Source organism: Dicentrarchus labrax, unplaced genomic scaffold, assembly GCF_905237075.1.
Source record: "Dicentrarchus labrax unplaced genomic scaffold, dlabrax2021, whole genome shotgun sequence".
NCBI lineage: Eukaryota > Metazoa > Chordata > Actinopteri > Moronidae > Dicentrarchus > Dicentrarchus labrax.
The window spans coordinates 762,501-779,012 of record NW_026136875.1 but is presented as its reverse complement, the minus strand read 5'-3'; the positions used below and the strand labels follow the sequence as shown (position 1 = coordinate 779,012).

General features: G+C 43.2%; 1 protein-coding gene across 2 annotated transcripts; it reads right to left on the bottom strand.

Annotated features, from left to right (window-relative positions):
• Positions 1-2,787: 2,787 nt before the first annotated feature.
• On the bottom strand, positions 2,788-9,172 carry slbp2 (stem-loop binding protein 2). 2 transcript variants are annotated; one of them, XM_051394815.1, is made up of 9 exons: positions 8,960-9,171; positions 6,377-6,541; positions 6,122-6,202; positions 5,918-5,998; positions 5,690-5,833; positions 4,186-4,356; positions 3,916-4,078; positions 3,702-3,831; positions 2,788-3,564 (listed from the first exon to the last, which is right to left on the bottom strand). In XM_051394815.1, the coding sequence occupies exons 1-9, from the start codon at positions 9,010-9,012 to the stop codon at positions 3,500-3,502; spliced, it is 1,053 nt and encodes a 350-aa protein (XP_051250775.1). In that variant the 5' UTR covers positions 9,013-9,171; the 3' UTR covers positions 2,788-3,499. The 2 variants fall into 2 exon arrangements, with proteins under 2 accessions (XP_051250775.1, XP_051250774.1); XM_051394814.1 differs by having other exon boundaries at positions 3,702-4,078; positions 8,960-9,172.
• Positions 9,173-16,512: the final 7,340 nt, after the last annotated feature.

Here is a 16,512-nt window from a genome sequence, read left to right as displayed (position 1 = left end):
ATAAATTTGACTTTTAAAAAAAAAGGTGTAGTGTGTACAATCTAGTGGCACCTCCCTCACATCACCCTCCCCTACCTACGGTGGCCGTTATCTAGCAGGGCTGCGTACGATAACTGTCACTGGAGTTATGATTCAATATATTGCGATACTGTAAGAAAGACAATATATTGTAATTTATTTTCATTTAAAACTAATTTTAGGAAAACTATCAAAGTCAGTTTCCTCCAGTGTGACGTAATAAAATGATTCTGAGTCAAAATAATGAAAAACATAAAATATTGACTGAATCATAAGTTCTTCATACTGAGTGAATATTTTAATTTATTCTGAAATTAGCTTGCACAGTAAAATGTAAAGAACCATTAAAGCTGAGTAAAAGAAGCGTTAACTTTCTTTACGCAACCAGTGAGATCCGACATTAAACATGGCGGTCCAACATGGCGGCTCCACCAGAGGGGGACCCTCTCTCTGTCCATACAAACAGCTGATTCAACATTAATGAACACTACAGACATCTTTCACATTTGGCCCTCATCACTTTCCGTACATTTGAAACTTGAGCTCTAAAAAGAGAAAGGAAATATCTCCAGCTGCTGCTAGCTTGTGGCTAACAGCTCCCATTGTTTTCAATGAGGGATGCTAACACACACACACACACACACATATAGCGGTGGTCCCGGACAGAGAGCACAATAAATGGGGATTGTTATTATTCAATTCTGACATAAACTTCGTGTAGAAAAATAAAATAATTGAGTTTGAGTTCGGAAGCAGCCGGTTACATCACCGAGCGAGCTAGCTCCTCACAGCTAGCTTAGCTATAAACAATATGTCATCTCGTTATTTCTCTCAAGGTCGGAACAATAAATTCAGCCATTTTCTCTCTGAATTAAAACCCCTGGCTGAAGACTGAGTCTCCCCCGCAGCAGAGCGGCCTCCCCCGGCTCCGGCTGCTCCGCTCCGCGGGTCTAACGGAGCTAACGGGAGCTAACGGAGCTAACGGGAGCTAACTGACCTGCCCAGCGTTAGCAGCGCTCGTTAGCAGCGGTAGCGGCGTTAGCAGCGGTAGCAGCGCTCGTTAGCAGCGGTAGCGGCGTTAGCAGCGGTAGCGGCGTTAGCAGCGGTGATTTCACAAACAAACCCGAATATCAGAAGAGATGTTCCCGCTCTCCGTCCCTCCTCCAGCAGTTAGCTCAGAGACATTATCTGTGAATACACCTGAACGCCTCGCAGGCGAACTCCCAGCCACAATCGCCGCTAGCGACCAACAATAACAGCGGAGATGAAGGGACGTGTGGCCGGCCTGTGAGCGCTCCGAGCCGCGTGAGAGGAGGAAAACACGGCGGGATGCTGCGGGATGCTGCGGGATGCTGCGGGACGCACCAGCGGTCATTCTGCTCACTCTCACCCGGCCGGCGGGCTTACCTTCTCGGACAGCAGCTCCCGGGTGTCCTGGTGAAGCGGCTCCGGTGGATGCAGCGGGCTGGCAGACAGCGGCGGTTCTCGGTGTATTGACCCAGTGTTATTAAAGCACCGCTCCGCCCGCCGCCGCCGCCGCCGCCGCTGTCAGCACCAAACACACCGCAATGAATTAAAGTCTGGATTCAACCGCACACAGCGGGCACCGCAGGGTCCGGGACCGACCTGCACATCGGCTGCAATCAATGTCTCTGATTATTAAAACATAATAATGAGGAATCTGCGTGCACACGCCCGTGAGCGGCAGCATTCATAAATAACATTTACGGTGTCAGCCGGAGGAGGAGGAGGAGGGGCGGTGCTTCACCTCAGCACCTGCTTTTATTCTCCCTTTTATTTCTATCACATCCTCATTACGACCAGCAGCGGATCACTCCAACGGAACACTTCACACAAATAAAAATTATTCAGTAAAAAGTGGGAGAATAACTCGCTGGTGCATTGTGGGAGTTGTAGTTTCCAGCCTGGTGACAGCAGCTTGTTTACAGCAGCAGGTCTGATGTGTCTGTCAGTCAGTCCTCGGGTTATTATTGAATGATGCAGAGCTGCAGGGTGTGAGACAGTGTGTGAGACAGGGTGTGAGACAGTGTGTGAGACAGTTAAAGGACAAACACACACACACTGATTATTTACTGTCAGTTCAGACTGAAGCTGTCCGGCTGCAGCAGCGCCCCCCGTGGACAGAGGAGACACCTGCACCCCCCCCGACAAGGGACACCTGCACCCCCCCCGTGGACAGAGGAGACACCTGCACCCCCCCCCACACACACTTTTACTCCAACACAGCTCAAATATTTAGGACCACAAATAATATCCAGTGCAGGCAGAGGTCACACGCAGAGGTCACACTGCTCCCTGTGACCCAGAGCTGTTCAGAACCAGAATCATTCTGGTCTCCAGCTGTTACACTGACTGATGCTAACATGCATATGTTGGACAATTAGCATCATTAGCATCAATACTGAGCAGCTGATTGGCTGATTGGGACAATAAAGGAGGTTTTGGGGTTATTGAGGAAGCTGAATCCATTTCTGACATTTTCTAAATATAAAAATGAGGTTTGAACCAGAAGTGAAAATATTTATTAGTTATTTATGTGATTAATAACTGCAGCAGCAAAGACAACATGTGAAGAACTTTTACGTCTGAACTTTCACATCAATGACTTTGATCTCAAAATGTAGGTTCAATGTATCAATCATATAAATAACCTCCAGATTAATTGATCTGTTCACTCAGTCCAACGTTGAATCCTTTCTAGATTAAACAGGATTGAACTGCAACAGTCAGTGAAAACAGCTCTGTGTGAGTTTATAACACTTTATTTACATCTTTATTAATCACATCTTTCAGCTTTGCTCTCGATATTCGAGCAGCACAAATATGACAACTTGAGAAACAGAAAAGTAAAAGAAAAGTCACAACAACACAAAGCGACAGCCGTTTCTCCTCCATTAATCGAGCTTTTTGTTTTTTAGAAAAAACATGGAGGTAGAGAGGGAGGAGCTGGAGCCTGATCCAGACAGACAGCAGAGCACGAAGGCGACGGCGGACCGACGGCGGACCGACGAGGCCGCAAAGTGACACCAAAAAACAGACGACAAATAAAGTGACTTCAAATACAAAAATAATAAACAGCAGCTTTTTTCCCCTTCAGTGCAGGATCATCAAAGTCAAACATGATGCAGGTGAGAAGTGCTCCATCGGACGCAGGGCAACATAAATATATATAAAGTGCAAACTATACAACCATGCTCAGGTCAGAGGTTCAGTGTCAGCCCTCAGGATGCGTTCAGGAGCAGCTGGTTCCTCTCGCCTCTCTTCAGCCCTCCTCCAGGAACAGACCCGAGGGCTGGCTCCGATCACATCCCTGCTGTCGTTATCTTAAAAAGACGAACGTACTGGCACACACACACACACACACACACACACGCACACACGCACACACACACACACACACTAAACGAGGTGCAGGTGAAGACGGCTGAACCTCGTGGGCTTCAGACCGGCAGACGTTGGATCAGTACGGGTTCCACAGGAGCTGGTCAGAGAAGACCGGAACCTGCTGGTCATCAGAGCCGAAGTCTACCAGAAGAACCAGAAGAGAACCCGTCAGACAGAACCTCAGTACCACTGCTCTCCACCACATAGCTAGTTAGTTGGTGTCTGAGCGTCCTACTGCCGCTACTGTTTCTACGGTAACACCTGACCTGTGACCTCACCTCGGCCGTCGTCGGCCTCCAGCAGGAGGCGCAGCCAGTCGGTCATGTTGTCGTCGGTGGTCAGCTGACTCCTGAAGGAGTAGCTCAGGCCGGGGGGAGAGCGCAGAGGCCTGTGGCCCCCATCGGCCTCCTGACAGGAAGAAGGTTTAGATAGAAACACATCGACGCCATTAACTGATCTGGGAGCAGCCGTCGGATCATTCAGTGCGATTACCGGTGAGAGCGGGCTGGTCCAGGGTCCAGGCAGCTCCAGCGACGTCACGGCCGACAGAGGAGACACAGAGGAGGCTTTAGAGGCTGCTGGAGCCTCCTTCTCTCTCTGCTTGTCTCCTCCGTCCTCACACAGGTCAGAGGTCATCTTGGCCAGCTGGCTCTGCCTACAAAGACCACAAAGCTCATTTTACCACCAGGAGTCGTTCAAAGGAGGCTCATCAACGCTCAGCTGACGTCATGAATAACCGCTCGGGTCACAGCGTCCACCTACAGTTGCTCCACTGGGTCCCGTGTGTCAGCGGTGTCCGGCTGCGAGTCGGTCGGGGGGTCCCACAGGTGCAGCGCTCGCCTCCACAGACGCACCTGCATGTCCCAGGAGCGCCGGCTGTACTTCCTGTACTTGTTGGGAGTGGACGGGTGGAGCTTAGGATCCCTCAGGTGTCTGAGGAAGAGGAGGGAGCAGAGTTAGAGAGCAGATCACCTCCGATACACTTCCATTAATCTAAAGCCGCAAGGGGAGGGGGGCCCACACACCACAAACACACACACACAGAGAACACACAACACACACACACACACACACAGGAACACACAGGACACACAAAAGACACACACACACACACACAGAAACACACACACACACACAAAGAGACACACACACACACACACAGAGAACACACAGAAGAACACACACACACACACACAAGAGAACACACAAGAACACACACACACACACACAACACACGAGAAACACACACACACACACACAAAACACACAGAGAGAGACACACACACACACACACACACAGAAGACACACAGAGAGAGACACACACACACACACACACACACACCTTACTGATGGTTTGAGGATTTATGTTTTACAACCGTCTTTGTAGCGCCCCCTACTGACTCTGTATTCAGTCTTTATTCCAAAAACAGAATTGTGTGTTTTTTATATTGATATAAAACAAGCTCACAGGACAGATTAGATTTATTATAATTTATATATAAATATATATATATATATATATATATTTATATATATATATATTTTTTTTTTTTTTTTTTTTTTTTTTTTTTTTTTTTTTTTTTTTTATATATATATTTTAGACATCATGCGGTGGGACAGGAAGTTCCTCTTTCTGGTCTTCAGAGCTCTTTTACTCTACAGTCAGTGGTTCAGCATCAGGAGCAGTTTGGGGTTCAGTATCTTGCTCAAGGACACTTCAACCTGCAGTGGGAGGAGCCGGGGATCGAACCACCAACCTTCTGATCAGTGGACGACCCGCTCTTCCTCCTGAGACACTGCCGTCAGCCGTCAGCCGTCAGCGAAGAACGGCAGGAAGTGTTTTTCCTTCTGCAGCATTTCAAATTTAAAGTGTTGTTGCTAATAAATGCTAACATGCTAACACCAACATTTATTGGGAACAAATGTGTCAGCGCCATTCAGTCCTCTGAGGAAGAGGAGGAGGAGGAGGAGGAGGAGGAGGAGGAGGAGGAGGAGGAAGGAAGGAAGGAAGGAGGAGGAGGAGGAGGAGGAGGAGAGGGAGGAGGAAGGAGGAAGAGGAGGGGGGGAGGAGGAAGAGGAGGGAGGAAGGAGGGAGGAAGAGGAGGGAGGATGGAAGGAGGAAGAGGAGGGAGGATGGAAGGAGGAAGAGGAGGGAGGATGGAAGGAGGAGGAGGAGGGAGGATGGGAGGAAGAGGAGGGAGGATGGAAGGAGGAAGAGGAGCAGTAGAGGAGGAGGGAGGATGGAAGGAGGAAGAGGATTCTCACCTGGGGACCTGCTGCAGGTAGTTCTGGTAGCCGCTGGTGTTCTTGCCGTACTGGATCTGTTTCTGCCGCCGCTTGAGGACGGCGGTGTTGGTCTCGGTGTTGACCGGGTCCGGCAGACGGGGGTAGCAGCGACCGAGGGGGGGCCTGCAGAACACCAGAGTGATTCCACCAAACTGCTTCAGTAATCAATAATCAATAATCAATCATTTTAATACGTTTGTTTTCAACCTCTTGCCGTCCAGATCGTCCGTCCCCACCGCCACGCTGCTGGTCGACACTTTGAGGATACAACGCTCCAGGATGGACGGCCTGAGGACCGATAACGGATCAATAACAGATCAATAACGGATCAATCACCACGTTTAGTTTCAGGTTCAATGTGGCGGCAAAGAAGAACTTTACTTTATGCTAAGCTAACCAGCTGCAGACTACCTGCGCGGTTTGTTGCCGGCGGCTCTCTCTCGTCCTCGCGGGCCGCTGGCTGCAGGAGGCGACGGGATCGGAGAGACGTTGCTGCGAACAGGAAGTAGAATCCTATTTTATTCCACTTATTGATCACCGATCAATCAATCAATCAATCAATCAATCAATCAATCAACCAACCAACCAACCACTGAACGTTAGCATCAGTGTCTCTTAAGGAACCTGACAGTAGCTCCTTTGTTTTGAGCTCCAGGTGTTTCTCACCTGACCAGGCTGTCGTAGACGGAGCTGCAGCCGGGGAGGAGCCACGGCTCGGGGGCGGAGCATCCAGAGGCGGCGGCGGCGGCCAGCAGCGGGTCGGGGAGCCCGTTCCACATCGCCGCCGACCAGCCCTTCACGCAGACACACGACCACGGGCTGAAACAGAAACTGGAGACGGAAACTCAGTTTACAGTCTCTATGCTAAGCTAACCAGCCGTTTCCAGACATTATGCTAAGCTAACCAGCCGTTTCCAGACATTATGCCAAGCTAACCAGCCGTTTCCAGTCTTTATGCTAAGCTAACCAGCCGTTTCCAGACATTATGCTAAGCTATAACCGTTTCCAGACATTATGCTAAGCTAACCAGCCATTTCCAGACATTATGCTAAGCTAACCAGCCGTTTCCAGACATTATGCTAAGCTAACCAGCCGTTTCCAGACATTATGCTAAGCTAACCAGCCGTTTCCAGTCTTTATGCTAAGCTAACCAGCCGTTTCCAGTCTTTATGCTAAGCTAACCAGCCGTTTCCAGTCTTTATGCTAAGCTAACCAGCCGTTTCCAGACATTATGCTAAACTAACCAGCCGTTTCCAGACATTATTCTAAGCTAACCAGCCGTTTCCAGTCTTTATGCTAAGCTAACCAGCCGTTTCCAGACATTATGCTGAGCTAACCAGCCGTTTCCAGTCTTTATGCTAAGCTAACCAGCCGTTTCCAGTCTTTATGCTAAGCTAACCAGCCGTTTCCAGACATTATGCTAAGCTAACCAGCCGTTTCCAGACATTATGCTAAGCTAACCAGCCGTTTCCAGTCATTATGCTAAGCTAACCAGCCGTTTCCAGACATTATGCTAAACTAACCAGCCGTTTCCAGACATTATTCTAAGCTAACCAGCCGTTTCCAGTCTTTATGCTAAGCTAACCAGCCGTTTCCAGACATTATGCTGAGCTAACCAGCCGTTTCCAGTCTTTATGCTAAGCTAACCAGCCGTTTCCAGTCTTTATGCTAAGCTAACCAGCCGTTTCCAGACATTATGCTAAGCTAACCAGCCGTTTCCAGACATTATGCTAAGCTAACCAGCCGTTTCCAGTCTTTATGCTAAGCTAACCAGCCGTTTCCAGACATTATGCTAAGCTAACCAGCCGTTTCCAGACATTATGCTAAGCTAACCAGCCGTTTCCAGACTTTATGCTAAGCTAACCAGCCGTTTCCAGTCTTTATGCTAAGCTAACAGCCGTTTCCAGTCTTTATGCTAAGCTAACCAGCCGTTTCCAGACATTATGCTAAGCTAACCAGCCGTTTCCAGACATTATGCTAAGCTAACCAGCCGTTTCCAGTCTTTATGCTAAGCTAACCAGCCGTTTCCAGTCTTTATGCTAAGCTAACCAGCCGTTTCCAGTCTTTATGCTAAGCTAACCAGCCGTTTCCAGTCTTTATGCTAAGCTAACCAGCCGTTTCCAGTCTTTATGCTAAGCAACCAGCCGTTTCCAGTCTTTATGCTAAGCTAACCAGCCGTTTCCAGTCTTTATGCTAAGCTAACCAGCCGTTTCCAGTCTTTATGCTAAGCTAACCAGCCGTTTCCAGTCTTTATGCTAAGCTAAACTTTGAGTTTGTTTCTGAGTGAAGCAGATTAAACATTCATAGGTTACTTTATTGTGAAAATCTGTCATATCTTCAGTTTTATATCATCAACAACAATAATAACACATTTGATAGAAATCTTTTTAAAGTAATAATATATATATTTATTTATTTATTTATTTAGTAAACATTTAACAGCCATGAGAGTTTAAATCTGTTATCAATAATCTAAAGTTCAATATAGAAAAATATTACAAAATAAAAGCTAATACTTCCTGTTAATACTTCATAATAAAAGCTGGGCTGTTACCTAAACTGGGGAGTTTTTATTGTGAAAAGCAGCTTCTACAGGAAGTGTGAAGTTTAGTTTGAAATTTACTTTAAATTCTACTTTATTATTTTAAATTTAGCCAATCAAACTGTTATTGGTAATAATCTGGTAATCAATGCGACCTGATCGATAACTACTGTGCGTTATTAACTACAGGACGTCTTTTAGGACAATATTCACTATAAGCATTAATCTAAACACGGCTGCAGTTCGCGGGCTTTCAGCCCTGAGGGGAGTCTGCAGGCACGAGCCTGAGAGGCGACATCCGGGGCACTGAAAGCCCCACGCCGCACGCTAATTAACGCACGGTGACACCTGAACGCACCATCAGAACCTGAACGCACCATCAGAACCTGAACGCACCATCAGAACCTGAACGCACCATCAGAACCTGAACCTGAACGCACCATCAGAACCTGAACCTGAACGCACCATCAGAACCTGAACCTGAACGCACCATCAGAACCTGAACGCACCATCAGAACCTGAACGCACCATCAGAACATCAAGACATTTTAAATCAGCTCTTCTTCGTTGGTTTCTGATTTCAGAGAGTCAATCAAACGACAGACAGGTGTGTGTTTCTCCCGGTCTGGCCCGGCTCTGACCCGGTCTGACCCGGTCTGCCGGTCTGACCCGCTCTGACCCGGTCTGGGTGTACCTGCTGCGGTTACCTGTTGGAGAGCAGCGGGCTCTGAGCTGCTGTTTCCGCTCCGCTGCTCGACATCTTTAATCTGCAGTTTGAGTTTGGCGCCTTCTCTTCAGACGGACAGACGCCATTGTTCCACTTTCACAGCTTTTTAATGAGCGCACCTGCGAGGGGGCGGGGCCTGCCTCACCTGGACTGCATCCGGTCCGGCGGAGGATGACGTAACAGAAGTCACATGTCCTGTTACAGCAGGTGGGCACAACACAGGTTCAAATAAAAGTCAATATATTATAATATTTTATAATATATTATAATATATATTATAATATATATATTATATTATATATATATTATATATATTATAATATATATAATATATATAATATATAATATATATTATAATATATTATAAAATATATATAATATATATATTATATATATTTTATATATATAATATATATTATAATATATATAGTATAATATATATTATAATATATTATATATTAAATATAATATATAATATATATTATATATATAAAATATATATATTATATTTTATATAATATATGATATTATATCTGATATATGATATTATATCCTATTAATATATTATAATATTAATATATTAAATGTCTTAAATATAAATATAACAATTCTAAAGCATCTTTTTTACACTGAAATCAAACAACACATTAAATTATATTAAAGTGTTTATTGACATCTTGTTTGTAAACACAGTGTAAAGGTAGAAGAATTAAATATTACCACATTACACTGAATAATACTCATTATCCACGAAGTAACTAAATACATTTACTCAATTCTAAGGTACTTTATTGGAGTATTTGTAGTTTCCTTTTTACTTCACTACATTTATTTATTAGACAAGTTACTTTGTCTGTATTAATAATGGAAAATATATATTTTAAAGTCTTATTCTAGATTACTACATGAAGAAATATTGATCCTCAACCGACCAATATGACCACATTAAAGAGGAACTTGGCAACTCTTGCCATTTCTTCGCTGGTTTTCACTTTTGTCGTCGCATGTTTTCTCAACGAGCTCCCCCTACAGTTCTGGGACTAGGGCTGCAACAACTAATCAATTAAATCGATTAAAATCGAAATAGTTGGCGAATAATTTAGTCATCAATTTGTTGGATCGTGTGTAGCTCACGTGACGACGCAGTCTACCTTGCCTGGAGCAAACATTTGAAAGAGTGCGACGACTTCATTTGTTGTGTTGTTTGGGTCGTAATACGCGTTCACGAGTTCAGCACGCCAGCTCTTTTGTTTGAGTGTCCCTTTGTTGCAGCTCGGGGCTGATAATGTGTCTCCGGCAGATTTGACTCTGTATTGATGGAGAAAACGCGCGGCTAACAAAATTCGAAATAAACGTAACGGACAGAAATATATCGGGTTTGTTTCATAATGGATCAATGTAGCCGGGCCACCAATAAAGCTATTTAAATGTATTTAGGTTGGAGAGACACTTTGGTATAACTAACGTTATGGAGTTTCTGGAATATATCTTGGTAGTCTAAAGTGAATCCTTTACTACTTCACAACAGAAACCTGAACAATATCTGATCCAATAACAATATAACAACAATAACAATATCTGATTAGTTACATTTCCATTTTATTGCTGGTGAATGAATTTAACAAACAAACATAAAATAAATTATAGTAATAATTAAATCTATAAAATGCTCTTCAGTTTGTAGCTGAACGGTTTTTAACAGTTAACAAAAACACAATATATATAGGTTTTGACAAATTTCACATAGCAGGCCTTTCCATTTGTTCTCAAAACAAAAACCTGTTCAAGTCTTCAGTTTAAAAAAGGGAAGTGATTTATCTGAAGAACAGTTTAAATAAAACCGTTCAGCTACAAACTGAAGTGCACTTTATACATTTTATTATTATTATTATTCATTTTATATTCATTTGGCTCCTTTTTAAATGGAAGACTTTAAAAGATTTTCCAACTGAACAGGGACGCTGGGGGGGGGGCAGTCACCATTAACACCGGAACAGACCATTTAACCATCCAAAGGATTTCTGAACGGGTTTATTAAGTTGAAATAGTTGCCAAGTTCCCCTTTAATGTATCAATATTTATAATCCAACAATATAATAATAAACCTTTAAAACTGACTGTATTTTATATGTATTTAATATTCTATTGATCAATATCAATAACAGCAGAGAACAGATGATAAACCAAACAGTGATTATTATTGATTATTTCCTGTGAATATTGTTCACATAATGCTTATACACTGATAAACAACATTTATTCAACTTCCATCATTATACAAGAGTTTAATACATTAAACTTACACAACTAATACTGTTTACTAGTAATGTCACTAATTTTATATAATTTTATAAATTATTACAGTATTAAACTTGAATTCAACAGTTTAATTTATTAAATAAAAAGTAAATATCAGCGAAAAAATTATAGCAAATATATTTTAATAGTTTATGTGAAAAAAGTAAAATTTTCTTTTAATAAGCAGTAACTTTATGATTATTTACATTTACTGATTTTTCATGTTATTTGACATCAGACCTGTAAATTCACAGGATCATTTTGTCATTTTATTAACATTAAAACATCTGTAAAATAAGTGAAACAAAAACATAAACATACAGATTTATTTTACAGTCTAGAGACAACGTTCACATCTTTCATATCTTAAATAATAATCTAAACTTTAAAAATAACTTTATTTATAAATAAATAAATGCTGAGATATAGGCCAACTGTTGTGTGTATATAATTATATAGTATATACAGTTATAGATATAGTTATACACTGAACAAAATTATAGATGCAACACTAGTTTTTGCCCCCATTCATCATGAGCTGAACTCAAAGATCTAAGACTTTCTCTATGTACACAAAAGGCCTATTTCTCTCAAATATTGTTCACAAATCTGTCAAAATCTGTGTTAGTGAGCATAATATATAATAATCCATCCACCTCACAGGTGTGGCATATCAAGATGCTGATCAGACAGCATGGGTATTGCACAGGTGTGCCTTAGGCTGGCCACAATAAAAGGCCACTCCAAAATGTGCAGTTCCCTCACACAGCACAATGCCACAGATGTCGCAAGTTTTGAGGGAGCATGCAGTTGGCATGCTGACTGCAGGAATGTCCACCAGAGCTGTTGCCCGTGAATTGAATGTTCATTTTCTCTACCATAATTTCAGAGAATTTGGCAGTACACCCAACCGGCCTCACAACCGCAGACCACGTGTAACTGCACCAGCCCAGGACCTCCACATCCAGCATCTTCACCTCCAAGATCGTCTGAGACCAGCCACCCGGACAGCTGCTGCAACAATCGGTTTGCATAACCAAAGAATTTCTGCACAAACTGTCAGGAACCGTCTCAGGGAAGCTCATCTGCATGCTCGTCATCCTCATCGGGGTCTCGACCTGACTGCAGTTCGTCGCCGTAACCGACTTGAGTGGGCAAATGTTCACATTGAATGGCGTCTGGCACTTTGAAGAGGTGTTCTCTTCATGGATGAATCCCGGTTTTCACTGTACAGATGGCAGACAGCGTATATGGCGTCGTGTGGATGAGCGGTTTGCTGATGTCAACGTTGTGGATCGAGTGGCCCATGGTGGCGGTGGGGTTATGGTATGGACAGGCGTGTGTTATGGACAACGAACACAGGTGCATTTTATTGACGGCATTTTGAATGCACAGAGATACCGTGACGAGATCCTGAGGCCCGTTGTTGTGCCATTCATCCACGACCATCACCTCATGTTGCAGCATAATAATGTACGGCCCCATGTTGCAAGGATCTGTACACGGATGTGTTGCACTGCGTGAGGCAAATGGTGGTCACACCTGATACTGACTGGTTTCTGGACCCCCCAGACCCCCCAAATCGGGTGTAACTGCACATTTTCGAGTGGCCTTTTATCGTGGCCAGCCTAAGGCACACCTGTGCAATACCCATGCTGTCTGATCAGCATCTTGATATGCCACACCTGTGAGGTGGATGGATTATTATATATTATGCTCACTAACACAGATTTTGACAGATTTGTGAACAATATTTGAGAGAAATAGGCCTTTTGTGTACATAGAGAAAGTCTTAGATCTTTGAGTTCAGCTCATGATGAATGGGGACAATCTAATCCAATCCACTTTAATAGCATGATTTTAACAAACACAAGGTTTCCAAAGTGCTGCACAAAAAGATTCAATGTTCAATTCACTGTTATTTGTATAGCGCCAATTCATAACAGCTTTTCAAATAGAGCAGGTCTAGACCGAACTCTTTATAACATTAATTACAGAGACCCAACAGTACCACCATGAGCAAGACCTTGGAGACAAGGGCAAGGAAACACTGCCTGTTAAAAGGCAGAAACCTAGGACAGATCCTTCGGCTCTAGGTGGGTGGTCGTCTGTCTCGACCAGTTGGGGTGAGAGAGAGAGAGAGAGAGAGAGAGACAGAGACAGAGAGAGACAGACTGTTGGACTATTCAGGGTCTCCACTCCTCAACCTTTGAGCTGAAGAGTGGAAACCCTGAGTTCATGAAATCTATCAAAGACGTTGATATCATTGTATTGACAGAAACATGGTGTCAAGATGATTTGCTCACTCACTGTCCTGCAGGATATAATGAAGTCATGGTGCCCTCCATAAAACTAAAAAACATACGCAAGGGCAGAACATCGGGGGGGATTTTGGTGTGGTTTAAAGGAGATAATTGCAATCAGATCTCACCAGTAAAACAGAGTAAATCGCACATTTGGTTGAGGTTAGATCAAACCCTAGGCATAACCGATAGGGATCTATACCTCTGTGCAATTTACATACCCCCAGTGGATTCTCCTTATTTTGAAGAGGACATTTTTGACACCGTAAATTCAGAAATTGCCTATTTCCAGGCCCAGGGAAATGTACTTCTAACTGGAGTTCTGAATGGACGTACAGGAATTGAACCTGATATAATTGACACACAGGGCAACAACCATGTATTCGGTCAGGCCCCCCTCTTTACCACACCAAACATCACCCATTGGAATAAACTTGACTCAATATTAAATCAAAGTGGCAGGGAGATCTCTGTCGGGCCTTAGGCCTGTACACAGTTAATGGTAGGTTCAGAGGGGACTCTTTAGGGAGGTTCACAGACTCCTCAGCTCTTGGGTCTAGTGTTGTAGACTATTCAATTACTGACATGGACCCCTCAACTATCAGTGCATTCACTGTCAGACAGCAATCCCCCCTTTCAGACCACAACCAAATTAATGTGTTCTTTAAATTGTCAGGACAAATTAGTGACACAAAAAGGGAACCCAGTAAGCTGTATAAATTAAATCCTTCTTACAGATGGGCCTCAGACAGTGGAGACAAATTCATCAAGGCTTTGAACTCCCCTGATCTGATGAATTACATATCAATATATAATCAAAATCAATATGTCCCTACCAGAGATGGGGTAAACAAGGCCATTGAGGATATCCATATGATATTTCATAAGGCAGCTATTAGGGCTGACTTCATAAAGCAAAGAGCAAAGATGGAGGCCTATTAAAAGGCAAAATACTGACAAGGTTTGATCAAGAATGCAAAACAATCAGAAAAGAGCTGAGAAAAATAGCAAATGAGAAACATCACCAACCGAACAACCCAGCCCTGCGCATTCGATACAATGACATTTTAAATACATATAAATACATAATTAGGATCAAAAAACAAAATTATACCCAATTGAAGATACTGAGAATGCCATTAACCAAAATCAATTCTGGGATATGTGAAACAAGTTCAACACAAAGCAACAGCAGACATTACCCATCCAAAACGGTGACATCTGGAGATCACATTTTGAAAATCTGTACAAAGACATACCAATCAATCAAATTAATTCAGATCAGTGTATTATGAAAGAAAAACTCCAAAAACTAGAAGAAACAATTAAAGACAACCAAAACCCCCTTGATTTAGAAATTACTTGGGAAGAAATAACCACACAGACAATATGTCTGAAGCCAAGGAAAGCTTGTGGTCCAGACAGCATTAGAAACGAAATGCTCAAAAGCAGCACCCCAGAAATGCAGGGTGCAATGTTACATTTGTTCAATGTTATACTACAGGCAGGATGTTTTCCCAACATCTGGTGCACAGGGCTCATTTCCCCCATTCATAAGAGTGGGGACAAATCAGACCCTAATAACTACCGTGGCATCTGTGTCAGCAGCTGTCTAGGTAAACTATTCTGTAGTATTCTTAATACAAGAATACGAGATTTCCTTGAGGATCTAACTACTAAGAATGGAAAAATATTCACCTGCTTTATTGATTTCAAGAAAGATTTCGACTCTATTTGGCAGGAAGGGCTCTATTACAGACTTTTAAACTGTGGTATAGGTGGCAAAATGTATGATCTGGTTAAATCAAAGTATTTGGAAAACGTGTGTGCTGTTAAAATTGGAGACAAACTAACTGATTTCTTCCCTCAGAGAAGAGGTGGCAGGGTTGCAGTCTAAGTCCGGCTTTATTTAACGTGTATATAAATGAACTGGCTGTTGAGTTAGATAAATGTGCTGCTCCGGGCCTCTCCCTCCTAGATAGAGAGGTGAAGTCTCTGTTTTATGCTGATGACCTTGTTCTACTGTCTCCTACTGAACAAGGACTACAGCTACAGCTGGACGTAGTAGAAAAGTACTGTCAGAACTGGGCCCTGGCAGTAAACATGAAGAAAACCAATGTCATGATCTTTCAAAAACGCCCCAGGTGTCATGAGAACAAACACCAATTTACCATCAATAATCATGTCATTGAACACAGCATGAGTTATACCTACCTTGGTATAACCATAACAGCATCAGGGAGTTTCAACATGGCAGTGAATGCACTAAAAGAAAAAGCTCAAAGAGCTCTATATGCAATTAGGGGAACATTTTATAATTTCCATATTCCAATAAAAATCTGGCTTAAAATATTTGATAGTGTCATCCAGCCCATTGCGCTGTACGGTAGTGAAGTATGGGGTCCACTCAGTCATCAGAGCTTTACCCGTTGGGACAAACATCCAACAGAATCTCTACATGCAGAATTCTGCAGATACATTTTACACATACACAGAAACACACCAACAAATGCATGTAGAGCAGAATCAGGCAGATACCCACTGATAATTAACATTCAGAAGAGAACGCTCAACTTCTTTAACCACCTGAAATCCAGCCCCAGAGACACCCTCCACTCCAAAGCCCTCCAAACCCAAGAGCTGAGCCCAGAAAAGAGTCCCCTATGTCAGTTGGTACTGAGGCTAACTGCCCCCTCTCAGACACACTGTGACCAGCCTCACAACAACACGGCTCTACAAACAGTAATCAGAGTAAATGATAGCACAATGTAAAGAAAGCTATCTGGACCATTGGGAAGAAACAACTAAAAGCCAAAGTAGATTGGAATGTTATCTTGCCCTTAAAAGAGATTATGAATGAGCAGAATATCTCTCTACTGTCAGAGATAGAAAGCAGAGACAGATCCTAACCAAGTACAGGCTCAGTGACCAC